General features: G+C 46.5%; 1 protein-coding gene across 15 annotated transcripts in view; it reads left to right on the forward strand.

Moving 5' to 3' along the window:
- The window catches only part of LOC119395969 (dnaJ homolog subfamily C member 13), a 221,893-nt gene that overhangs the window by 87,821 nt on the left and 114,554 nt on the right, over nucleotides 1-19,518 (forward strand). For all 15 annotated transcript variants that reach the window (XM_049416836.1, XM_049416838.1, XM_049416840.1 and 12 more), the window contains exons 23-25: nucleotides 3,013-3,300; nucleotides 7,411-7,611; nucleotides 7,961-8,109. In XM_049416836.1, coding sequence (XP_049272793.1) covers nucleotides 3,013-3,300; nucleotides 7,411-7,611; nucleotides 7,961-8,109 — 638 coding nt within the window. The remainder of the gene's footprint in view (nucleotides 1-3,012; nucleotides 3,301-7,410; nucleotides 7,612-7,960; nucleotides 8,110-19,518) is intronic.

Raw genomic sequence — 19,518 nt, forward strand, 5'->3', positions numbered from 1 at the left:
ATGCTAAGAGGTTTCGCGTCGCCCGTGACCAGCAATGCTCAACTCCGCAACAGCGAGCTGCTTTCGTTTTTACAAGCGACGCGCGCTTGAACGCGGCCTCGCACAACGACGCGGCAGGGATCGGCGGCCCAGCGCGTGCAGGTTGTCGCCTATTAAAGGCGTGCAGTAGGCTTAAAGTAGTGCTGCGCCGCACGCGTGCCCGAGCAGATATCTGAAGATACTTATTGTGATAAGGTTGTCGGCGATAAGTCATGCTGGCACGTTCGTCGGTGGCCGCCGCCTCACCTTCGTTCTTTCCCGATGCTTACCCGCAAAGGCGTCGCCGCAATCGCGCGGAAGTCGGAATCGGTGATCGACCAATCTACGCACTTCTCGAAAAGACGGAAAACCTTTGGCGGCACATTATGGCGTCCGGAAGTTCAGCGGCGCAGCAAAATTTTATGCCACAAAAAGTTATCGCGGTACACAGGGTACGCACTAACCGGTAGGCGTAGGACAAAGCACTACGGCTTAAGCGGTCAGCGAATGCATTAGGCTATATGAGACTCGGTCGGGGATTCGTCGCAACTACGTTTTAACCGTTAGTACGCTTAAAGCGGGTACGTATTAACGAGGTTTGACTGTAGTTTGTTGTAATTATAGTAGTTTACTGTAGTTTGGGGGGAGTAAACTTGAGTTATTGTGTTACGGCAATAAAATTTTGAAGGAAAGTAACGCAAAAGTAATGGATCACATTTCTGTAATTGCTCAATTACTTTTCTGGAGCTGTAATTGACCACTGTAATCAATTACATTTTAAAGAAAGGAATTGTAGCTGTAATCGGTTACTTATATTCTGTAACGCATACAAGTCTGCTTATGGGGCAGAAACATGCATGCTTACAAAAAGGGTTAAACTTAAATTGAGGACAACGCACCAAGCCATGGAAAGAAAAATAAGCGTAATGTTAAGGGACGAGAAGAGAGCAATGTGGGTCAGGGAACAAACGGGTGTTAAGAACATCGTAGTCGAAATCAAGAAGAAAAAATCAGCATAAGTAGGGCATGTAGCGCAAAGGCAAGATAACCGCTGGACATTGAGAGTAACTGACTGGATTCCAAGAGAAAGCAAGTGCGTGAAGGGGAGGCAGAAAGTTGATTGGGCACATGAGCTTAAAAAGTTTTGGTGGGACAGTGTGGCCGCAGCAAGCACAGCACTGGGTTAATGGGAGACCAGCGCTGGATAGGTGGCGCGCCGAAAAAGGGCGCCTGGCGGGGAGTCGCGACATAACTCAGCCGCTCGCATGGCCTCCGCGCCGCCGGCTAATCTCGGAGGCCATGCCGCTCGCACTCAAACGACCGGCCGCACTGTACCACGGTGAGCGCACGCGTGTGTGCCGTTCCCGTGCTTCATTTTGGCGCGAACACCTCGAGCAGCCATTGCGCCAATGATACTGCTCTATGGTTTAGAAAAATAACTTTGTCTGAAGGCTACTTTCTCAAGAAAGCATTGGAAAACGCAGACAAGTCCTACAGAGCAGACTACGTCTGTGCATACGGCGTCAAAGAGACAGTGCTGTGCCTTGGTGGCGACTCCGTCGTCACCATTTTCTGATTGCGCCCTGGGATTTGTGTCAAGCTAGTGCAAGCTCACAGCCTCCATTGATAAGTAGGTGCTGCGTCGATACCAGCTGCCCACTACTGCAGTAAAAAAAAATAAGAGGCAAGGAGTAGCTGCGTCAACGTTTTTCTGCCGTGATATGTATGCCCAGCCTGCGGTATGTATGCACGCGGACGTTGATCAAGCAAACCACCGTGCTAGCAGAGCACGTATGGTGTCGCGCTGTTATGCTCGAGGGCGCGGGACAGATTCCCGGCCATGGTGGCCGCATTTCGATGGGGTTGAAATACAAAGAACACCCGCGTACTGAGATTTATGTGCACATTAAAGAACCCCAGGTTGTCAAAAATAATTCTGATTCCCACACTTTGGCGTGCCTCATAATCATACCTTGTTTGGCACGTAAAACGCTATAGCAAGTGTCGATGTTGATCAAACACGTTTATTCTAAGCAGGCACAGGCAAGCGAAAAAACTAACACAGTACGTTAGGCGAATTAAACAGCGAGTAAAAATCAAAGATATTTGACCCCTTTCTAGCGAGGCATATAATTGCGATGGCACTTCGCCGCGGCAGCCAATACACAAAGAAGCTTTACCGCATCGGCTGACTCCAGTAAGCTAAGCTTCGAGTAGTCCGCTGATTTGTTCGTGACAACTCTGTCTGTTGCACAAGTAAAGTTCAACGGAGGCATCCATCGCGGGCGTATTTCTTATAACTTTGCAGCGGCTTCGGCGCGAACGTGCCCCCGTACCCATCTCGTAGACAGACAGCTTTCCTTCTGCGTAACTGTTTGCAAATGATGCAGACTACCTGCCTATCATTGCACGCGGTGGCATCAGAAATGAACTTGGTGGTGGTCAGATGAAAAAATTGTTACATATGTTGCATCCTGCATAATATGTACGTTTTTTTTACGACAAAACACCGATTAAATTCCTCTCGTTGGCCCCGGTTTCCACTGGTGGCCCTTACTATCGAATAAATCTAGCAGACACGCGCAATTCGGTTTAGAAATCAGCCCGACGCCACTAGACAGTAGAGCAAGAGCAGAACATACTGTGCTCGCCTGACTGCCGGGATGCAACGCCGCATCCGTTCATATTCATACGTTTTAGAAGGAAAAACATAGAAGGATACGTCCTCCCTCATTTCTACGTATTGTGGCAGTTGAATGCGCAACAGTACCGCCAGCATCCTCTTGTTTTGTTTTGGCGATACGCGCCCGCATCGCCTCAACCAGTCGCCACTCTCGTCCGCGGGAGCGGCTGGAGTATGCGCGCTTTGACCGCCAGGGCGGCCGCGGAAACTCCAGCGCTGGTTCCCTATAGGTGAAACTAGGAAGCTGCCTTTGCCCAGCAGTGAACGTAATCAGGTTGTTGATGATGATGCCTTCCTCTTTGGACGCACAGTTGCAGGAGATGTGGGCTGAGGGCAAGCTCACCGCGCGGACGCTGTGCTGGGCACAGGGGATGGCCGGCTGGCAGCCTCTTGTGCGCGTGGCTCAGCTCCGCTGGGGCTTGCTTGCCTCGGGGCAGGCCTTGCTCAACGACGGGGAGCTCGCAGCAACCGTACTCTCTGTCCTCTCGTCCATCTGCTCCTTCTACCCGTCACGTGACTCGGACGGGGCTGTGGTGCGCCCCATACCCCGTGCCAAGCGGCTCCTCTCCGAACGCTCCAGCCTCGTTCACATTGTACAGGTGAGATGGCTGCAGAAAGTGTGCATGCGTATGCATATGAGGCGGCACCCTCTAAGGTGTACTATAAAAAGGGTGTGTTGTAAATAGGCTGGTGCGAATAGTAAATTTTAGGTCCGAAGCGAATTCGAAGTGAATTGATTTGGTCGAAGCAAATTTCCAAGGGAATTCAAATAGTTTATATCACATATTATAAAGAAAAATGAGCATATCTGTCATGACCCAACTAACCAGCGAAATATTTTTAAAGTTGAAGCAAGACATATGCATATGTCATTCTTTTTGGTTCAAAGGGAAGTGGAAGCAACTTTGAGTAGTAGCAGGATTTGACTTTTGGTAGAGTACAAGTGATAACCTGTAAAATATGTTAACGTTGTCAAATTTACTATACTTAGAGCATACAAGCCGGTATAACAAGCTTTTAAACTTAAAAAATGATCAATCGATGTGAGGGTAATTTCAAAATCCCGCATAATTAGAAGGATTTCTGCTGCCCCGTATTTTGCAATGTAAATTTGAGTGTATAATTTGAAGCGGCGGTCAGTACGAGCCCAGTTAATTCGAAAACTTTGGTTGCCATGTGCCAATTCCCGATCCCGATTTCGCCGCGAATCCGCAGAAACTATGGCCCTTAGGAGCCACAAGGCAATGCAATGTAGCGATACTAATGGGTGACAAGGGAAGCATCCCAGCCTCGCTGCTGCCAGCGCAAGAAAAAAACAAAACAAAAGGTGGTCTCGTGGTCAGCTGAAATGTGTGCCTGCGGAAAAGACGTGCTTCACTGCAACACAGCGGTGACACGCGGGCAGCATGACGCATGCTTCTCTCAACGTCGGCGCGTCGTGCATTTCAGTTGACCACGAGACCGTTTTTTTCCCCTTTTTTTTTCTTGCGCTCGCAGCAGCGAGGCCCACCGTTTCCCTGGTTTAGCGGCAAAATTGGGGTTAGGTATTGCTGGGAAACATAACTGTAAAGAGTAAGGTGCGGACCATCACTTTACTTCATGTACGGTGCAATGAAGGAAGGAGCCGTGCACGATAAGGCTGGTAAGCAACATATATTATCAAGCAGAAACAACCTTCGAAGACAATACACGCATAACAGATATCCCTCAAATACACTTCAAACGAAAAGGTCAATAAGCGTGGAATGTCCTAGAGTGATGCGCTCACATTCGTTGACGTCCTGCTCACGTCCCGGGTAAACGTCTGCAGCACAGCAGGCCGACGGTTGACTGTCTCAGCAGATAGACGGGACGTAGCGGCGCGGCTAGGTGAGCAGCAGGGTGAGTGGTGGTGGACCACGCGTTCAGGCAGGCAGACCGGAACCAGCAAGCGCAGGAAAGAAGCAGGCAGGAACCGGCCAGGTACCGGGCAGGACACGGACACCTTGGTCACCAGCGCCCGCAGGAGCGCGACCCGTCAGGAGGCTGCCCAGCGGTTGACCCGGGTAGCCCTCACGAAACGTGGCCTCTCGAACGCTGTGCCTCCATGGCCACCACTGCCAGCTCCCGGCTTCTTCCTTTTCTTTCTTCGCCGTCACCACCACGCGCTCTCCTTTTTGTCCACAACGTGTCGCATTTCTCGCTGCTGTCTTCGTCTTCTTTATCGTTGCATCACAATAACCCTTGTAGCCGCAAACTAGCAGGCACAGCAAACAACCACCTCTGATTACTTCCAGTAATTCAAAGTTCCTTGCATTCCGCTTTTTGTATGTTTGGTTAATTCGGAAACCTGCTTAACTAGATTTTTCAGTCCCAGTGACTTTGAATGAACGAGGTTTTACTGTATGTTCATTTAACCTTGAAGCGGGGCTTTGCGGCAGTGCGGATTTCTCCTGGAAAGGTATATTCACGGTATAGCACACCTCCACTGGAGTGAAACCACCTTTACAGGGGTTACATGCGGTTTATATATGTCTATTCGTTCATTTCGAATACTTCGAAATTTCCTAGAATTTAAATTCGTTTCGAAGCGAATTCGAATACTGTAATATTCGTTCGAATATTCGAAGTGCTCGAATATTCGCACAAGCCTAGTTGTAAATAAACGGAGTCACTTCTGCTGGGGACATGGAGCATACATCTTGATTGCTCGGGCTTTAGCCTTCCGCCTCGGCTCGAACCCTCCCACCACATATGTGTGCACATGCGTGAATGCCTTACTCCAAAATGACTCCAAATTTGTAAGGAATTTAAGGGGGGGACACTGCTCTTAAAAATTTTTCTTTATTTCTTGATCGATTTTGATGAAACTTGACAACTTTATGTATATGTATGTGCTGATTTCAAATATCCAATTACTTTTCTAGTATAATGTGTAGTTTTTAAAATACAAAATATTTCATGTGCCTATTGGGGAGCAAGATCATTTCTAAACTGAGTGCAATACAAAGTAAATCAGCATATCACAATAATCTGCAATCGGAACTGTGTGCAGTGCAACAAAAATGGATGTTCTAAGCCCATTTTAACAAAAGTTATGGTATGTTGAAGATTCGAGAGTGAGTAAATTTTAAGTTGGAATTTCACTCATGAATGTTGAAGATACCATAACTTTTGTTCTAATCGTGTTAGAACATCCATTTTTGTTGCACTGCACACAGTTCCGATTGCAGATTATTGTGATATGCTGATTTACTTTGTATTGCACTCAGTTTAGAAATGATCTTGCTCCCCAATAGGCACATGAAATATTTTGTATTTTAAAAACTACACATTATACTAGAAAAGTAATTACATATTTAAAATTAGCACACAAATATACATAAACTCAGGAAGTTTCATCAAAATCGATCAAGAAATAAAAAACTTTTTTTAAGTGCCATGTCCCCCCTTAACTTGTTTTGCATGCCATAACCTTGATGGGGTCATGAGGCATGTTCTAGTGGGGAACTCTGGATTAATTTTGACTGCTTGGGGTTTCTTAACATGCAGCTAAATCCACGTACACAGAGTTTTGCATTTAACCTCAGTCAGAATGCAGCCGCATGGCTGGGAATTGAACCTACACACTTCAGCTTAGCAGTGAAACACTATAGCCACTAAACCACTGCAGCATGTTTTATATGAATCAGGGATCCATGAAAAAATGCTTTTTAGGAATTTGGGTGCACTGTCGAGAATTCACAATTGTATTCAGCTGAAAAGAGGATGCAGTGAAAAAGATTAACCAACGCAAGCCATGTAAATGCACACGACCAATTTTACTAAGGCTTTGATAGGCTGGGGAATTTTTTTTTTTCCAAGTGTACATGCATATGTGCCCAAAAACTTCCACATCTCAAAATAGCTAAAAAGCTTTGCGAATGCATGGACTCTGGCTTCATAGTATTTGGTGTTGGTTATATCAGTTGTAAATGTGATTTTCGCTCGAGAGGTTGCAGGTGGTTGTTGCTGGCTCCTCATTCATATTATGCGCAAGCATAGTGCAGGTCCTTTATGATGGCCACATCCCATTTGATTTAGTTGTACGGAGATCGAGGATTGTTCAGATAGGTAGCAACCTGCAATTTTATAGAGTTCATGATTACACCAGAAGCAAGTTGGATCACTTCGCTGATGCCTTGGGTCTCGATATTTTGTTCACAGTGGTACAGATCATCTAAACAGTAACTCGGACACTCATAAAATAAGTAGAATGACTAAAATACTATATTTTGGTCTGTGTGGGCATGTGTGTTTCAGTGGCATTAGGTCGGGGCAGGAAATGAACAATGCCGTGAACTGTTTTGGATAGGTAACATCGGTCTCAAGCAGTGTTGTGGAGCCATGAAATAACAGTTCATTGGAGGAGCCTGTAGACTAGTTTGTAGATTAGCAATAGGATTGAAAGGACTGCTGACCCTACTAAATAACTCGCCACGGTAATCCAGTAGGTGTAGTGTTGTGTTGCTGTCGCGATTTCAATCCCAGCTGTGGTGGTCGCGTTTCAGTAGACATGGTACGCTGAAATGCTTGTGTACTACTTAGATCTAAGGAGCACAGTAAAGAAACCCAGGTGGTCAAAGTTTGTCCAGATCTGAGAGGCGATTCAGATAGTGGCCTTGGGATGTGAAACTCGGGAATTTTCTTAGTTTACTTAATCGACTGACCCTTCTTAATCTGTTTTACAGATTCTGCTGACCTTTGACCCTGTTCTGGTGGAGAAGGTTGCCCAGCTGCTGTTGCAGGTCATGGAGGAGAACCCTGCGGTGCAGCAACTTTATGCCACGGGTTTCTTTTACTTTGTTCTCCTTTACACTGGCTCCAACCTGCTCACAATTGGTGAACTTTTGCACAAGGCCCACACCTGCCAAGCACACCGCTTCGACGAGGTGAATAGTGCTCTCTTACCGTCCAACACTCAAGTAAACTCCCCGATGGGAGCCTTTATTTTGTCAAAATTTGTGCCAGTGATATAACAAAATATATTGATAATTAGTCATGTAACGCAGAGCTCTATGAGGGGCTTCAAAACCTAACGCTATTGTGAAAAAAAAAGTTTGACTGATGTAATTCATGTGTTTTGGGTAAGTGCTCGACGTTTTGTAGCGTTTTTCAACGTCACGATGATAACCGCCAGAATGCACCTACTTTCATTTAGGTCTTGTATCACTTTACGAGTGCCGTGCTCCTCTGCCAGGTAGGTCAGCTGAAGCATTTCTGCACGCTACCTCTCTGCAGGGTAGCTCACTCACGCAGCGCAGTATTCTGGGACCCTTGCTACCAGAAGCTATGGTGTGCTATCTTGAGAACCATGGAGCGGCCAAGTTTGCCGAGATTTTCCTTGGCGAGTTTGACACGCCCGAAGCCATCTGGAATGCAGAAATGAGGTACGGCTGTAGAAATGGCAGCGCAGTGTTAAGGTGGTGGTCCCACCCCAGTGTAGTTTCATTCTGAGCCACCAGAAGACGCCACCAAGTCACGTTTGGAAAAAAGAAAGGAAAATGCACTCTCCGCCGTCGCAGCACGGGACAGCGATGAGCCTGTCCCTGCTGGAACTAATTCATTCTTTTCAGGGGCGCCGCTGCTCCTTTGAAAAGTTTCAAATGTGCTTGACCCCCCCCCCCCCCCCCCCCCCCCCCCCCCCCCCCAAAAAAAAAGCACGGCCCAGAGAGCCTTCGTACTCCCATGCAACTATCCAGAATAGAGATGCCTCTCTCTCCTGGTAGTGTAACTATTTACGCGCTGAGCCACGGTGCCGCAAGGGTTGCTTTTTTTTTTCTCCCCTTCAACGACGCCTCTTTCTATCTCTCCTTCTGTGATGACCCTCGCTCACTTGTCCCTGTCCCCAGCGGTGCGGTTCTTTTCACGGGAGGAACAATTGCGCTGCAAACCGCTCACGTAGGCTGCCTGGCCAGCTGCTCTTCGTGACATACAGTGCCGGAATGCGAGGTTGGGTGACAAACTCTATCGTGGAGGTCACATCGCAAGCGAACCATGAAACATCACATCCTTCCGTGTACAGTGTACATATGTAAATAACCCCTCTGTCGCTGTCGTTTACTCCTACCTCATTTACTGATTGTCACTACTCAGTCATCTGCTTGAGCTAGACAGCGGTCATCATAATAAGCTCTCCTTTTCCTTTGTTCTATTTCTCTGTACTTCCTCAAGTAAACGGCCACTTACGTCTACCACTCTATATGCCGTTACACACCCTGACATAATCGATCTATCTACTAAAGATTTTATTTCTCTCGAGAGAGAATTGACAGCAATATTTTGTAGAGAGAACGCTATAATTATGCAGTAATTATTGTCCAAATAATTATGATGACATGAGGGCTTCTATTCACACTTTATGACTTCCAGTCAACGTCCGATTTCCCGGACCCTCAAGGGACCGCGAAAACGTCCGGAAAATCGAGCAGTCCGGAAAAACGAATGCACGTGAAAACGCACCTTTTTGGGAGGTATTTTTCGCTGACGGAGAGGGTCACGGCCGGAGTACAAGATTCCCATTGCAATTCAGCCAATGCATCGTTTAGGTGGCTCTGAAAAGAGCCGTTTATAAAAAAAAAATACGACGTGGCCGGCACTACCTCATAGGTCAGCACTTGGGCGCAAAGAAGTCGCTTATTTTCTTTTGCACAGTCCGCTTGCCCGCAATTATGTCTGCCTCAATTTCAGTCAACGTCATGTTGCCGCTGTAGTGTCATCAGTGCTCGCGTCAATCCGAGCTCGTTGGCTGTGTAGGAGCTGGCTCTTCGTTCTCAGTGTCGGAGTCATCGGAATCCTCCATAACTTGATGAATGATTTCGTCATCGGTCAACTCCGCACATAGCTCGAGGTCTTTGTCAGCGTCGGCGAAGCCCTCAAGGGTTATCTCGGCTGGAATCGACACGCCGCCAGCGCGCAGATTGTCGAAGGCAACGTCCGCGGATGGCAGTTCGTCATCGTGAGCCTACGAGGTGGCTTTGTGCGCTTCGAAGGCACGGACGAAGACGAAGGAGCAGTCGGTGCCATTGCTGTAAAGGGCGAATCCGCTCGACGAAAAGCGCAGCACGAAACAGCTAGGAACTCGGTGGATGCTGAAGGTCGGGAAACGTGATCACTGAAGGTAGCGCGCAGCAGCAAACGATCAACCGCAGACACGACCGCAGAGCTGGCACAGCTGACAAAACAACACGTGAACGAACACAGTGAGGTTTGGCTTGGCTAAGCTACGGATGGCAACGGATTGACACGTGCGGTTTCGAGGTTACGGCAGCCGCGACGCGATGCGGCTGTGCTGCTGGCCACACCTGCGATGCGAGTATGGTGGGTTCAAGGATATGAAAACAACCAAAATGGCGGCGTCGGTGGTGACTTTGGGTCGGCGGTTAACAGTAAAAAGTCCGGGAAATCGGATGGCGAAGGCTATAAGCGTCCGGAATTTCGGACTTTTTAATACATTGACTCTACGGGGAACTTGACGGTGCGACAGATGAGTCCGGGAAATCAGGCATGTCCGGAATTTCGGGCGTCCGGGAAATCGGACGTCGACTGTATTTGCAAATGCCCACGGGAAGTTCTGTTCTCGTACATATAAGTATATACGAGACAAATTACACACACACACACGCATGCACACACGTGCACGCACACGCGCACACACACACACACACACAGAAAAGTGAAAAAAAAAAAAAACCGCGCGTGCGAAGCAATTTTATTTACGTTTCGCTGGAGGTCTAAGCTTCATCAGGTAAAGCTCGGACCCCGAGTGGAACGTAAATAAAATTGCTTCGCACACGTGTCTGACTTTTCTGAGAATATTTCACCGAACCTAGAAACTAGAGCTGTGCGAACAGCAAAATTTTGGGTGCGAAGCGAATTCGAATATTGAAGTGTGAGTGCGAATTGAATCAAATATTTTTCGAATATTTCTCGAATATTTCTAGAACATTTTTCGAATACTTCGAAGCTAAATTGCAGAAGAAAAAGTTAAGAGAGGATTCCTAAGCATATTCTTATGAGACAGCAAGCAACATGAAAGTGTTTCTTTTCGCTAGGTTGATGAAGCACTGGCAGGGTGGTGTTTCATAGTTGTCTTATCAAGAATGAGGCAATGTAGAGGCCGAATTGTGTTTATATACATGATTTGGTGCAACCAAAGTGTTGCAGGCAACACTTTACACGTGACAGGCAAAGATGCCATTTCCTCAGCCTCTCCTCCTCTTTCAACTCCTGTGGAAGCCCAACTGATGTGGCGGACAAGGATGTGTTCCCTTCAAGTCCAGAGTTCCAAATCTGCCTCGTAGACGTCAATATATGAGAACATCTGAAATTTTGAATGCTAAAAAGCTTCGGCGTCCGATTTTTTGGTCTTCCTGCCCAAATTTCAGGTCCAAAACAGCATTGAGCCCCCAACTCTGCCACGTCTTTCATCTCCGTGTTGGAACCAGCGTTTTCTTGAGTTAATAAATTTGCGACCGTAGCGGCGCTTGAAAGGCAGCTTTGCCGCAATACGGGGGTATGATGAGGTGAAGCATATTGATAATCTAGGGACCACTTTTTATCGGACGTTGGCTGTGTCTTGGCAAAGTTCGACCGTAACGGAGCTTGAAAGGCAGCTTTGCCACAATACCGGAGTGTGATGAGCTGAAGCATATTGAAAATCTAGGGACCACTTTCAATCGGACGTTGACTGTGTCTTGACAAAGTTCAACCGTAGCGGAGCTTGAAAGGCAGCTTTGCCGCAATACGAGGTGAAGCATATTGAAAATCTGAAGGGGTCACTTTCAATCGGACGTTGACTGTATTTGTTTTTGGGAAGTTCGAATAGTTCAATAGTAAAATTCCAGGGCGAATCGAATCGGATAGCAAACACTATTCGAAAAATATTTGAAATTTCGAATATTCGCACACCCCTACTAGAAACACTGCGTTGTTTCGGCGTGTGTATATATATATATTAGGGGCATCCTCTGGTGTCCACTGCTCACGTAGAGTGCTTCTTTTGAGCTTGTCGAGCGTGCGCTGTAATGAAATGCGTTCCGTTCTCTAGTGTCTCCTGTTACTAAGCACAGACTGTCAGCTTTCGTGCTGCAGCACGCACTTTATTACCTGTTCTCATCCTCGCTCAATCCCTCCCCCCCCCCCCTCCCCATGCTGCCTCTCAGCTTCAGGCTAGCACAGTGGGTGTTATTCCCCATCTCCTGTACTCGTGGGGTCTAAACTACTCCAGTCTTGGTGGTGTTGCCTCGTGCATCGGGCACCCCTTCTTCCCAGGGAAGGATTGGTTAGCCTACAGACTTTCGGGAAACCCTTGTCTCCCCCACTAACTCAATTAGACTGCGTTGCCGTGGGAAACAGTACCGTGTTCCCGCTGCGTTTACACGAATGCGACAGAATGCAGCGGTAGCACATCACCTTTCCTAGAGCAATGCGCCGCCGTTTACATGGAGCGCATGAACCCTCCCGAGAAGTCCTCGCTTTCTGCCCCCACAGCTGTCGTGTAGTATTGGAGAGGTGCACTCGAAGCCAACACGACGAGGGGCCGGCGTTCCCCTTCAATTGTGTAAGGTGGTCCATGAGTCGACTTACCCTTCGAAATCCACACCTGCCTGGCGCATTTGTGCAATGTGCCTTCCCAGCGCATTACACCCGTTTACGTGGATGCGATGCGCCAGTTGTCGCATTCATGTGAACGAGGTGCGTGCTGGGCTGGTTTACGGCAAACTGTCAATGCAGGCACACTTCCTTACCGTGGGAAGACGAACTGGACCATACTCAGGCACCGTGGAGACGGCGTGTCAGCGTCTTGTTGAATGAATGGAGTCGCCCCAGCTGGCCGGTTATAATCCCGTTTACATGAATGGGGAGGGGGGCGACAGTAGTGCATCGGCTTTGCAAGCGCGTTTCAGAAAGGCGATGCGACGCCGTTTACAGAACCCCTTGTCTTCTCTTCGCCGCAGCGGCCATGTGGTGTCGGGTTATAGTGAGCGAGTTAGACTTGTTGCTGGCCGAGTTCGTTGATGTCAGAGGGATACATGCGCTTAGCCGTGTGTCAAGCACGGGAGACAAAAATTACCACCTTTTTCTCCTTCATGAACCACTATATAAGCGCGAACAAAGAAACAAAGTCTACAGAAAGAAGTGGGAGGAAGCAGAAAGGTTTCAGCGCCTGACCTTTCTGCTCCCTCCCACTTCCTTCTCGAGTGTTTATTTTTTGCTTTGCGCTAATATGAATCCCTTATAGCGAAAGAGGCACGCCCGGAGTTCGCACGACGGGAGGCCACCGTTACTCTCCTCGTGATTTACGGCCTGTGATTCGACCGGGACTCGCAAAACCACCCCTGTCTGACGTATTAGTGCAATGCACCTTCCTAGCGAATAGCCATTGTTTACATGAACGCGATGCGCATCTGTCGCTTTCATGTAAACACGTTTTATGCACAACGATACCCACTACAGTAGAACCCCGCTGTTACGTTCCTCACTGCTGCGTTTTCCCGGCTGTTACGTCGTTTTCCGCCGGTCCCGGCATAGCTCCCATAGGATACAATGTATTGGGAACCCCGCTGTTACGTCGTAACTGTCGGACCGTTCCCGTATGATACGTCGCGATGTGCGCCCGGAGCCGACCGAGTGACTACCAAAGAGAGCGGCCATGGTGCATTTTCACGCAGCTTTGCCTCGTTTGACCGTAATATTAGCCGCATGAGAGGCGCAAGCAACAGAATCTTTCAATTGATGCAAACAAAAGCATGGCCTTCGAGATTCAAATTGCAAAGATGGCGTCTATGACGTAACTGCTCGCGAAAGCAAGGCCTTCGAGATTGGCATTTACTATTGACAAAAGCATAGCCTCTGAGATTTGCATTGCACGAACATGGCGTGTATGACGTAATTGCCTGCGAAAGCAAGGCCTTCGAGATTGGCATTCACTTCTGCCATCGCGTTGGCGTAGACTCATCATCATCGTTATTTGTCGGAGAACGGGAGGAGTTCGAACTGGTTGGAGCTCGCTTGGTCGTGCGTGCGGTTCGCGGTCGGACTCGCCGTGCCGGTCGTGATTGCGTGTGCTTAGTTCTTTCATGCCTACAGCTGTTGGTGTTAAAAAAATCACATACGTTGATTACATTTCTGTGGATGAGGCCGTCCTAAGCTCCGCGTTTCTATCCATCGACTAGATCGCGGCTGAGCGCGCCAATTTTCGAGCTGCTCGTAAGAATTGAAATAAAATTCTGTACCACTAAATATTTTGCCGTTTTTCCTGTTTTTCGGCTCTTACGTTTCCCGTCTCTTACGTTTATTTCCTACGGTCCCTTCAAAAACGTATCAGCGGGGTTCTACTGTATACTTTTTATAACCTTATCGTGTTCAAAAATGCTTCTCTTTTTGTGTGGCTACTAGGTGCAAGTCCCAGTTCGGCTACGTCGGCTCGTCAGCCTTACGATTCACGCAACGATTTTACGACCCTCTATCCTCAGACATCGCAAGTTCTCAGCACGGCAGACTTTCCAAAGACGTTGAATTGTTAGCCCCTAACGTTTCTCCTTTAGGCAAAAGCGGCGGCAGATAAAGCACGAGCTGAGCAAAGAAAACAGAGAGGAGGTGTTCGATCGCGTTTCACGAGCACAACAGCATGCACTGCACAGATGTCGAGGAATAGCTGTTGATTTCAGCCACCAGTGCAGCAACACATGCCTACAGGCACGCGCCTAAAATTCCCGGCCGGAGGCTATTAATCAGATGTCACTCTTCCGACGGCAAAGCTGTGTTGTGTGAAACGATGTCATACTTCGGGTTTCCACCGCATCAGCATTGGACACAAATTCCTGCTACAGCAAGAATTTATTTTTTTATTTTTTTATTTTGTTACCCTCAATCGCCGAAGCTTTACAAAGGGGAGCGGGTTACAACATGAAAAATACAAAACAACGAAACAAAACGTGCTATTTTATACATAAACAAGACTAAAGCAAATAACATCTCTACTCAATGAAACGCAACAAAAGTGAAACGTAAAAATATGGAAAGCACAAAAAGTAGGGGTGTGCGAATATTCGAAAGTTTCGAATATTCGTCGAATATTACATTCGAAATATTCGTATTCGATTCGAAAATCGTGTATTCGAATAGTCGATAACTTCGAATATTCGAAAAATTCGAATATGCGATTCGATTATCATGCATAAAATAACTCGTCTTCCACATTTCTGCTGCGTTCGTATCGCTAAAAACGTTGCCGAGAGGAGCGATAAACATTGTAAGTACACGGAGGCACGATATCTGCCTGCGACGAGCGCCGCAATACGTATGCTTTATTGCTCGTGCATCTCCGACGTGCAGCGCTGTTGGCGATCATGTAACCGTACATTTTCAATGTTATGCGGCCGTAACGTGCCGCACTACCACGCGTTCACTATGCGGGACCACTTCTGAAGAAAGACAGTGACCCACGTGACTCCATGGTGGCGGACTGTAGGCACCTTCAGATACCCCAGTCTGGCAAAGCTTTGCCCCATGTAACTCCCTATACCAGCCACTTCTGTTCCAAGCGAGCGTGCCTTTTCAATGGCAGGGGGGGGGGTGTCTCTGTTAGAAGGGAGCGCCTGCTGCCTGATCATGTGGAGCAACTCATATTTCTTCATGATAACATCTAGTGATTACTTTCATTGTGCCGTGATATTTGCTTGTGTTGTGATGTGCATTGTGCTAGCCTGGACATTGTGTTCTGGAGATAGCAGTGTATGTTGTGTTGCCAGTCAGGCTGTTAATGTTCTTTTTCTCAAATAGCTACATGTTAAATAAAATATTGTTACTGTGGAGGCATTTTTCCTTTGATATTCGATATTCGATTCGATATTCGAAGGTGGATATTCGTATTCGATTCGTATTCGAAAAATTTGATATTCGCACACCCCTAACAAAAAGCAAATAGTGAATGTGGTAAAATTATACAGTACTAGCAAGAAAATGTAGATGTAAGAGAAATGACACACACAAAAAATCAAGAATCCAATGGAAAACGCCGGCATCTTGACACGTGGAGACAGAAATTCGTAGGGAGGGGGAGTAGATCGGATGACTAAGGAGAGCTATCGCGAAGTAGGTGAGCTGATAAAGAATGACAAAAGAGGGAGTGATCGGAGATGGAAAGGATCTCACCTGGTAGCTGATTCGAATCGTTTGATGTGACCGGTATGAAGGAGCAAGAAAATGTGTTTGTGTAGCAGAAAGGACCTTTAACCTTGTGTTGGTGGTCAATCCGAGAGGAGTGATATGTGGGAGGCGCAATGAGCTCACTACGTAGTGATGGATGATGGTAGGTCTTATGGAAAAGGCAAAGGCGGAAGTACTTGCGACGTAGTGATAAAGGTGGCAGTGACAAATGGTGCTTCATTGCTGTTACACTTGATGTACGGTGATGATCCGATAGAGTAAAACATGCAGCATTATTTTGAATTAGCTCAAGGTACCTAATCAAGTTTTCGTGGTGGGGGTTCCATATAGCAGCAGCATACTCCAATTTCGAGCGCACGAGGGTTTTATAAAGGAGCATCTTCAGGGAAAGTGGGGCGTTGCTAAAATTTCGACGTATGTATCCCAATGTACGGTTAGCATTGTTCGTGATGACGTTAATATGGGCATTCCATGTTAGATTGAAAGAAATGGTAACGCCTAAGTACCGGTATGACGACACGTGGTCAAGATAAACATCACCCACTTTGTATGTTGAGTTATCAAACTGGTGGGAGACCGTCATTAGTTTGCATTTGTTGGGATTTAATTTCATAAGCCATTTATCGCACCAATTCCTAATGTTATTTAGGTAAGTCTGTCTGCAAGATGTTCTTATCATCATCGGTACGTATTTCTGTGTAAAGCACACAGTCGTCGGCATATACCGTATTTACTCGAATCTAGGCCGGCCTCGATTCTAAGCCGACCCCCGAAATTCGCAAGGCCAGAAAAAAAAAAACCTTAGTTATTGTACTCGAATCTAAGCCAACCCCCCCCCCCCCACTTTCGCACATCGTTCTTTCGAAAAAACATCGGCTTAGATTCGAATAAATACGGTAAATGAACGGATGAAGAGACTCAGTAGGTAGGTCATTAATACATATTAAAAACAGCAGTGGTCCCAAAACTGACCCCTGTGGTACACCCGATGTTACGCTTATTTCCGGCGAGTCATGACCGTTAACAGTGACGTACTGAAGACGGTTTGTTAGAAAGTTGTCGAGCCATGCCAGTACATTCGAGTCAAGGTTGAGACAGGAGAGCTTATGCATTAGTAAAGCGCGATTGACTTTTTCAAATGCTTTTGCAAAATTCAGGAAAATGCATTCAATTCGAGATTGTTTATCAAGAATGGTGTGCAGGTGATGAGTGAAAAGAAGCAACTGGGTTTCACAGGAAAACGTACGCATAAAACCGTGTTGGGCCGATGTAAAAAATGAATCCGATTCTAAAAATTTTGTAATATGTGAGTGCAGTACATGTTCCATTAGTTTACATGGAATGCTCGTTAGTGAAATGGGCCGATAGTTAAGAGCGGAGTGTTTATTACCAGACTTGTGTATCAGCACAACCATACCGACCTTCCAGTCCAGCGGCAAGGTTGCTTGGTGAAGTGACTGCTGGAAAATCTTGCACAAGAAGAGAGACGAATATGCGCTTGTTTGTTTGAGAAACTTTGAGTTGATGTTGTCAGTCACACATGATGAGGATGTTTTTATGGTGTGAATTAACTTCGCAATTCCCGCAGAATCGAAAGTGATCGGAAACATTGAGCAGTAGTCACGGCACACAACTGCGTCAACAGGTGCAGCAGTGTTTCCCGAGAAATTGGCCGAAAAAAATATTGTTTGTTAAATAACGCGGCACATTCAGATGCTGGTAGCGGTTCACCAGAGTCATTGTTGATTGATAAATCCGCAGTTTGTTTAGAATTGATAACGTTCCAAAATTGCCGGGGGTTCCTTGATAACAGTTCAGGCAACGTATGCGTTTGGAAACGATTCTTAGCAGCACGTACCGCTTCCACGTATTATGCCTCAACATTTTGATAAGCTACCCAGCGATCTGTAGTATTTTGTAACTTGGCTGTGCGGAAAAGGCGCTTTTTTCTATTAGACAAACGTTTAAGATGCGTGTTATACCATGGTCTTTTTTGTGTTGTTTTGTATGCGTCGAAGGGGAATGTGCGCATTGGTGAGATTAGTAACTGCGCTTTTGAAAACATCCCAGTTCCCTTGTATACTTCTCTCATCAAAATTGCAGCAAAAGGTGTCTAAGTACGCGCACACGTCTTGGTTAATGGCATCAAAATCTTCATTGCGGTAGTCCCGAATGTATTTGTCTTCTTCAGTTGCACGTGAAAAAGACATGGTGATGTAGAAATGTAGCACCAAATGGTCGCTCAGACCAGGAAGATAAAGTCTGGATAAAGTCTCGATGAAGTCTGGATCTGTTGACAAAACTAGGTCTAATGTATTAGACGATTCACTTGTTACCCTTGTTGGTTTTGTTACAACCTGGGTGAAGTTAAAACAATTACAAAAATCTAGGAACTGTTGGGATTGTGTTGAAAAGGGGTCGAGCAGAGGAACGCCAGTGTGCCAGGTGATGTTAGGAAAATTCATGTCACCAAAAAGAAAAATTGGTGACGAAGGATACCGAGTGACGACATAGCCGAGAACGTCATTAAATTCATCGACTAATGACGATGTATAGTTTGGAGGACGATAGCATACGCCTTATATATAATCGTTGTGTGCTTACTTGAAATACCAACCCAGACTGTTTCAAGTGAGGACACAATTTCTACTTGAAAAGAGGAAATTGTTTGAGATACGGCTATCAATACGCCACCACCCTGTCTATCTTCTCTATCGCACCGATACACATCATATGTGACGTCAGTCTGGAAAATTTCTGTATTTTCCACCGTTGAGTTGAGCCATGTCTCGGTTAATATTACTAATTTTGCCTCCATTGAGGAAATCATAGAATTAAGCTGAATCCTGTGTTTCATAATGCTCCTTATGTTGGAAAAAAGAACAGGGACTTTGAAAAGAGCAGTCACGTGATCATTCCTACCTTCGGCGGGCTAATTGTTACTTGTGAGAACGACTGGAATGAGCGGAATTCGCATTATTTTTGTGGTTACGAGTACTAAAGGCGGGTCCATTGCGACTACCCGATGGCTTATCTTGGGTGACACTGTCGTTTGGAACAGGAGTGGTAGTCTTACGAGTTTGCTTCTCTAGTATACCATCAGTTGCACTGTCATAAATGTAGCAGGTGTTACCTACATACAACTTATGCCGAACTGAGAAGGCTGGTGACTGTGGCAATGAGTTTGCAAACTCAAATAGTTTTTTCCGTGCAACTCGTGTGGCTATTGAAAAGTCTTCTGTGACTGTAACATTAATATCTTTAAACTTTGCTCGCTTAAAAAAAAACTTGTTGCCGAAGCTTAAAACGACTAAACTTGACAATGACAGGTCTACACCTGTTTTCTTGGTGGCTGCCACCTAACCTATGTGTACGCTCAATTACATCATCAGTTATGTTCGGGTCGACATGTTGCGTCAGAAGGCTTACAATTTTTTCCTCGGTTTGTATCCACGATTCCTTAGCGTCCGGGATACCATGAAAGATTAGGTTATCGCGACGCGCCCCGTCTTCAATGTCGTCAAGGCGTGAACTCATGACAGTGCTTGTTTGTTCAAAGGTTTTCACGGCCTCTTCTGCTAGATTGAGCCGTTCTTTTACGTCATCGATTTTGTCACATTGGACCT

Source organism: Rhipicephalus sanguineus, chromosome 6, assembly GCF_013339695.2.
Source record: "Rhipicephalus sanguineus isolate Rsan-2018 chromosome 6, BIME_Rsan_1.4, whole genome shotgun sequence".
Classification (NCBI taxonomy): domain Eukaryota; kingdom Metazoa; phylum Arthropoda; class Arachnida; order Ixodida; family Ixodidae; genus Rhipicephalus; species Rhipicephalus sanguineus.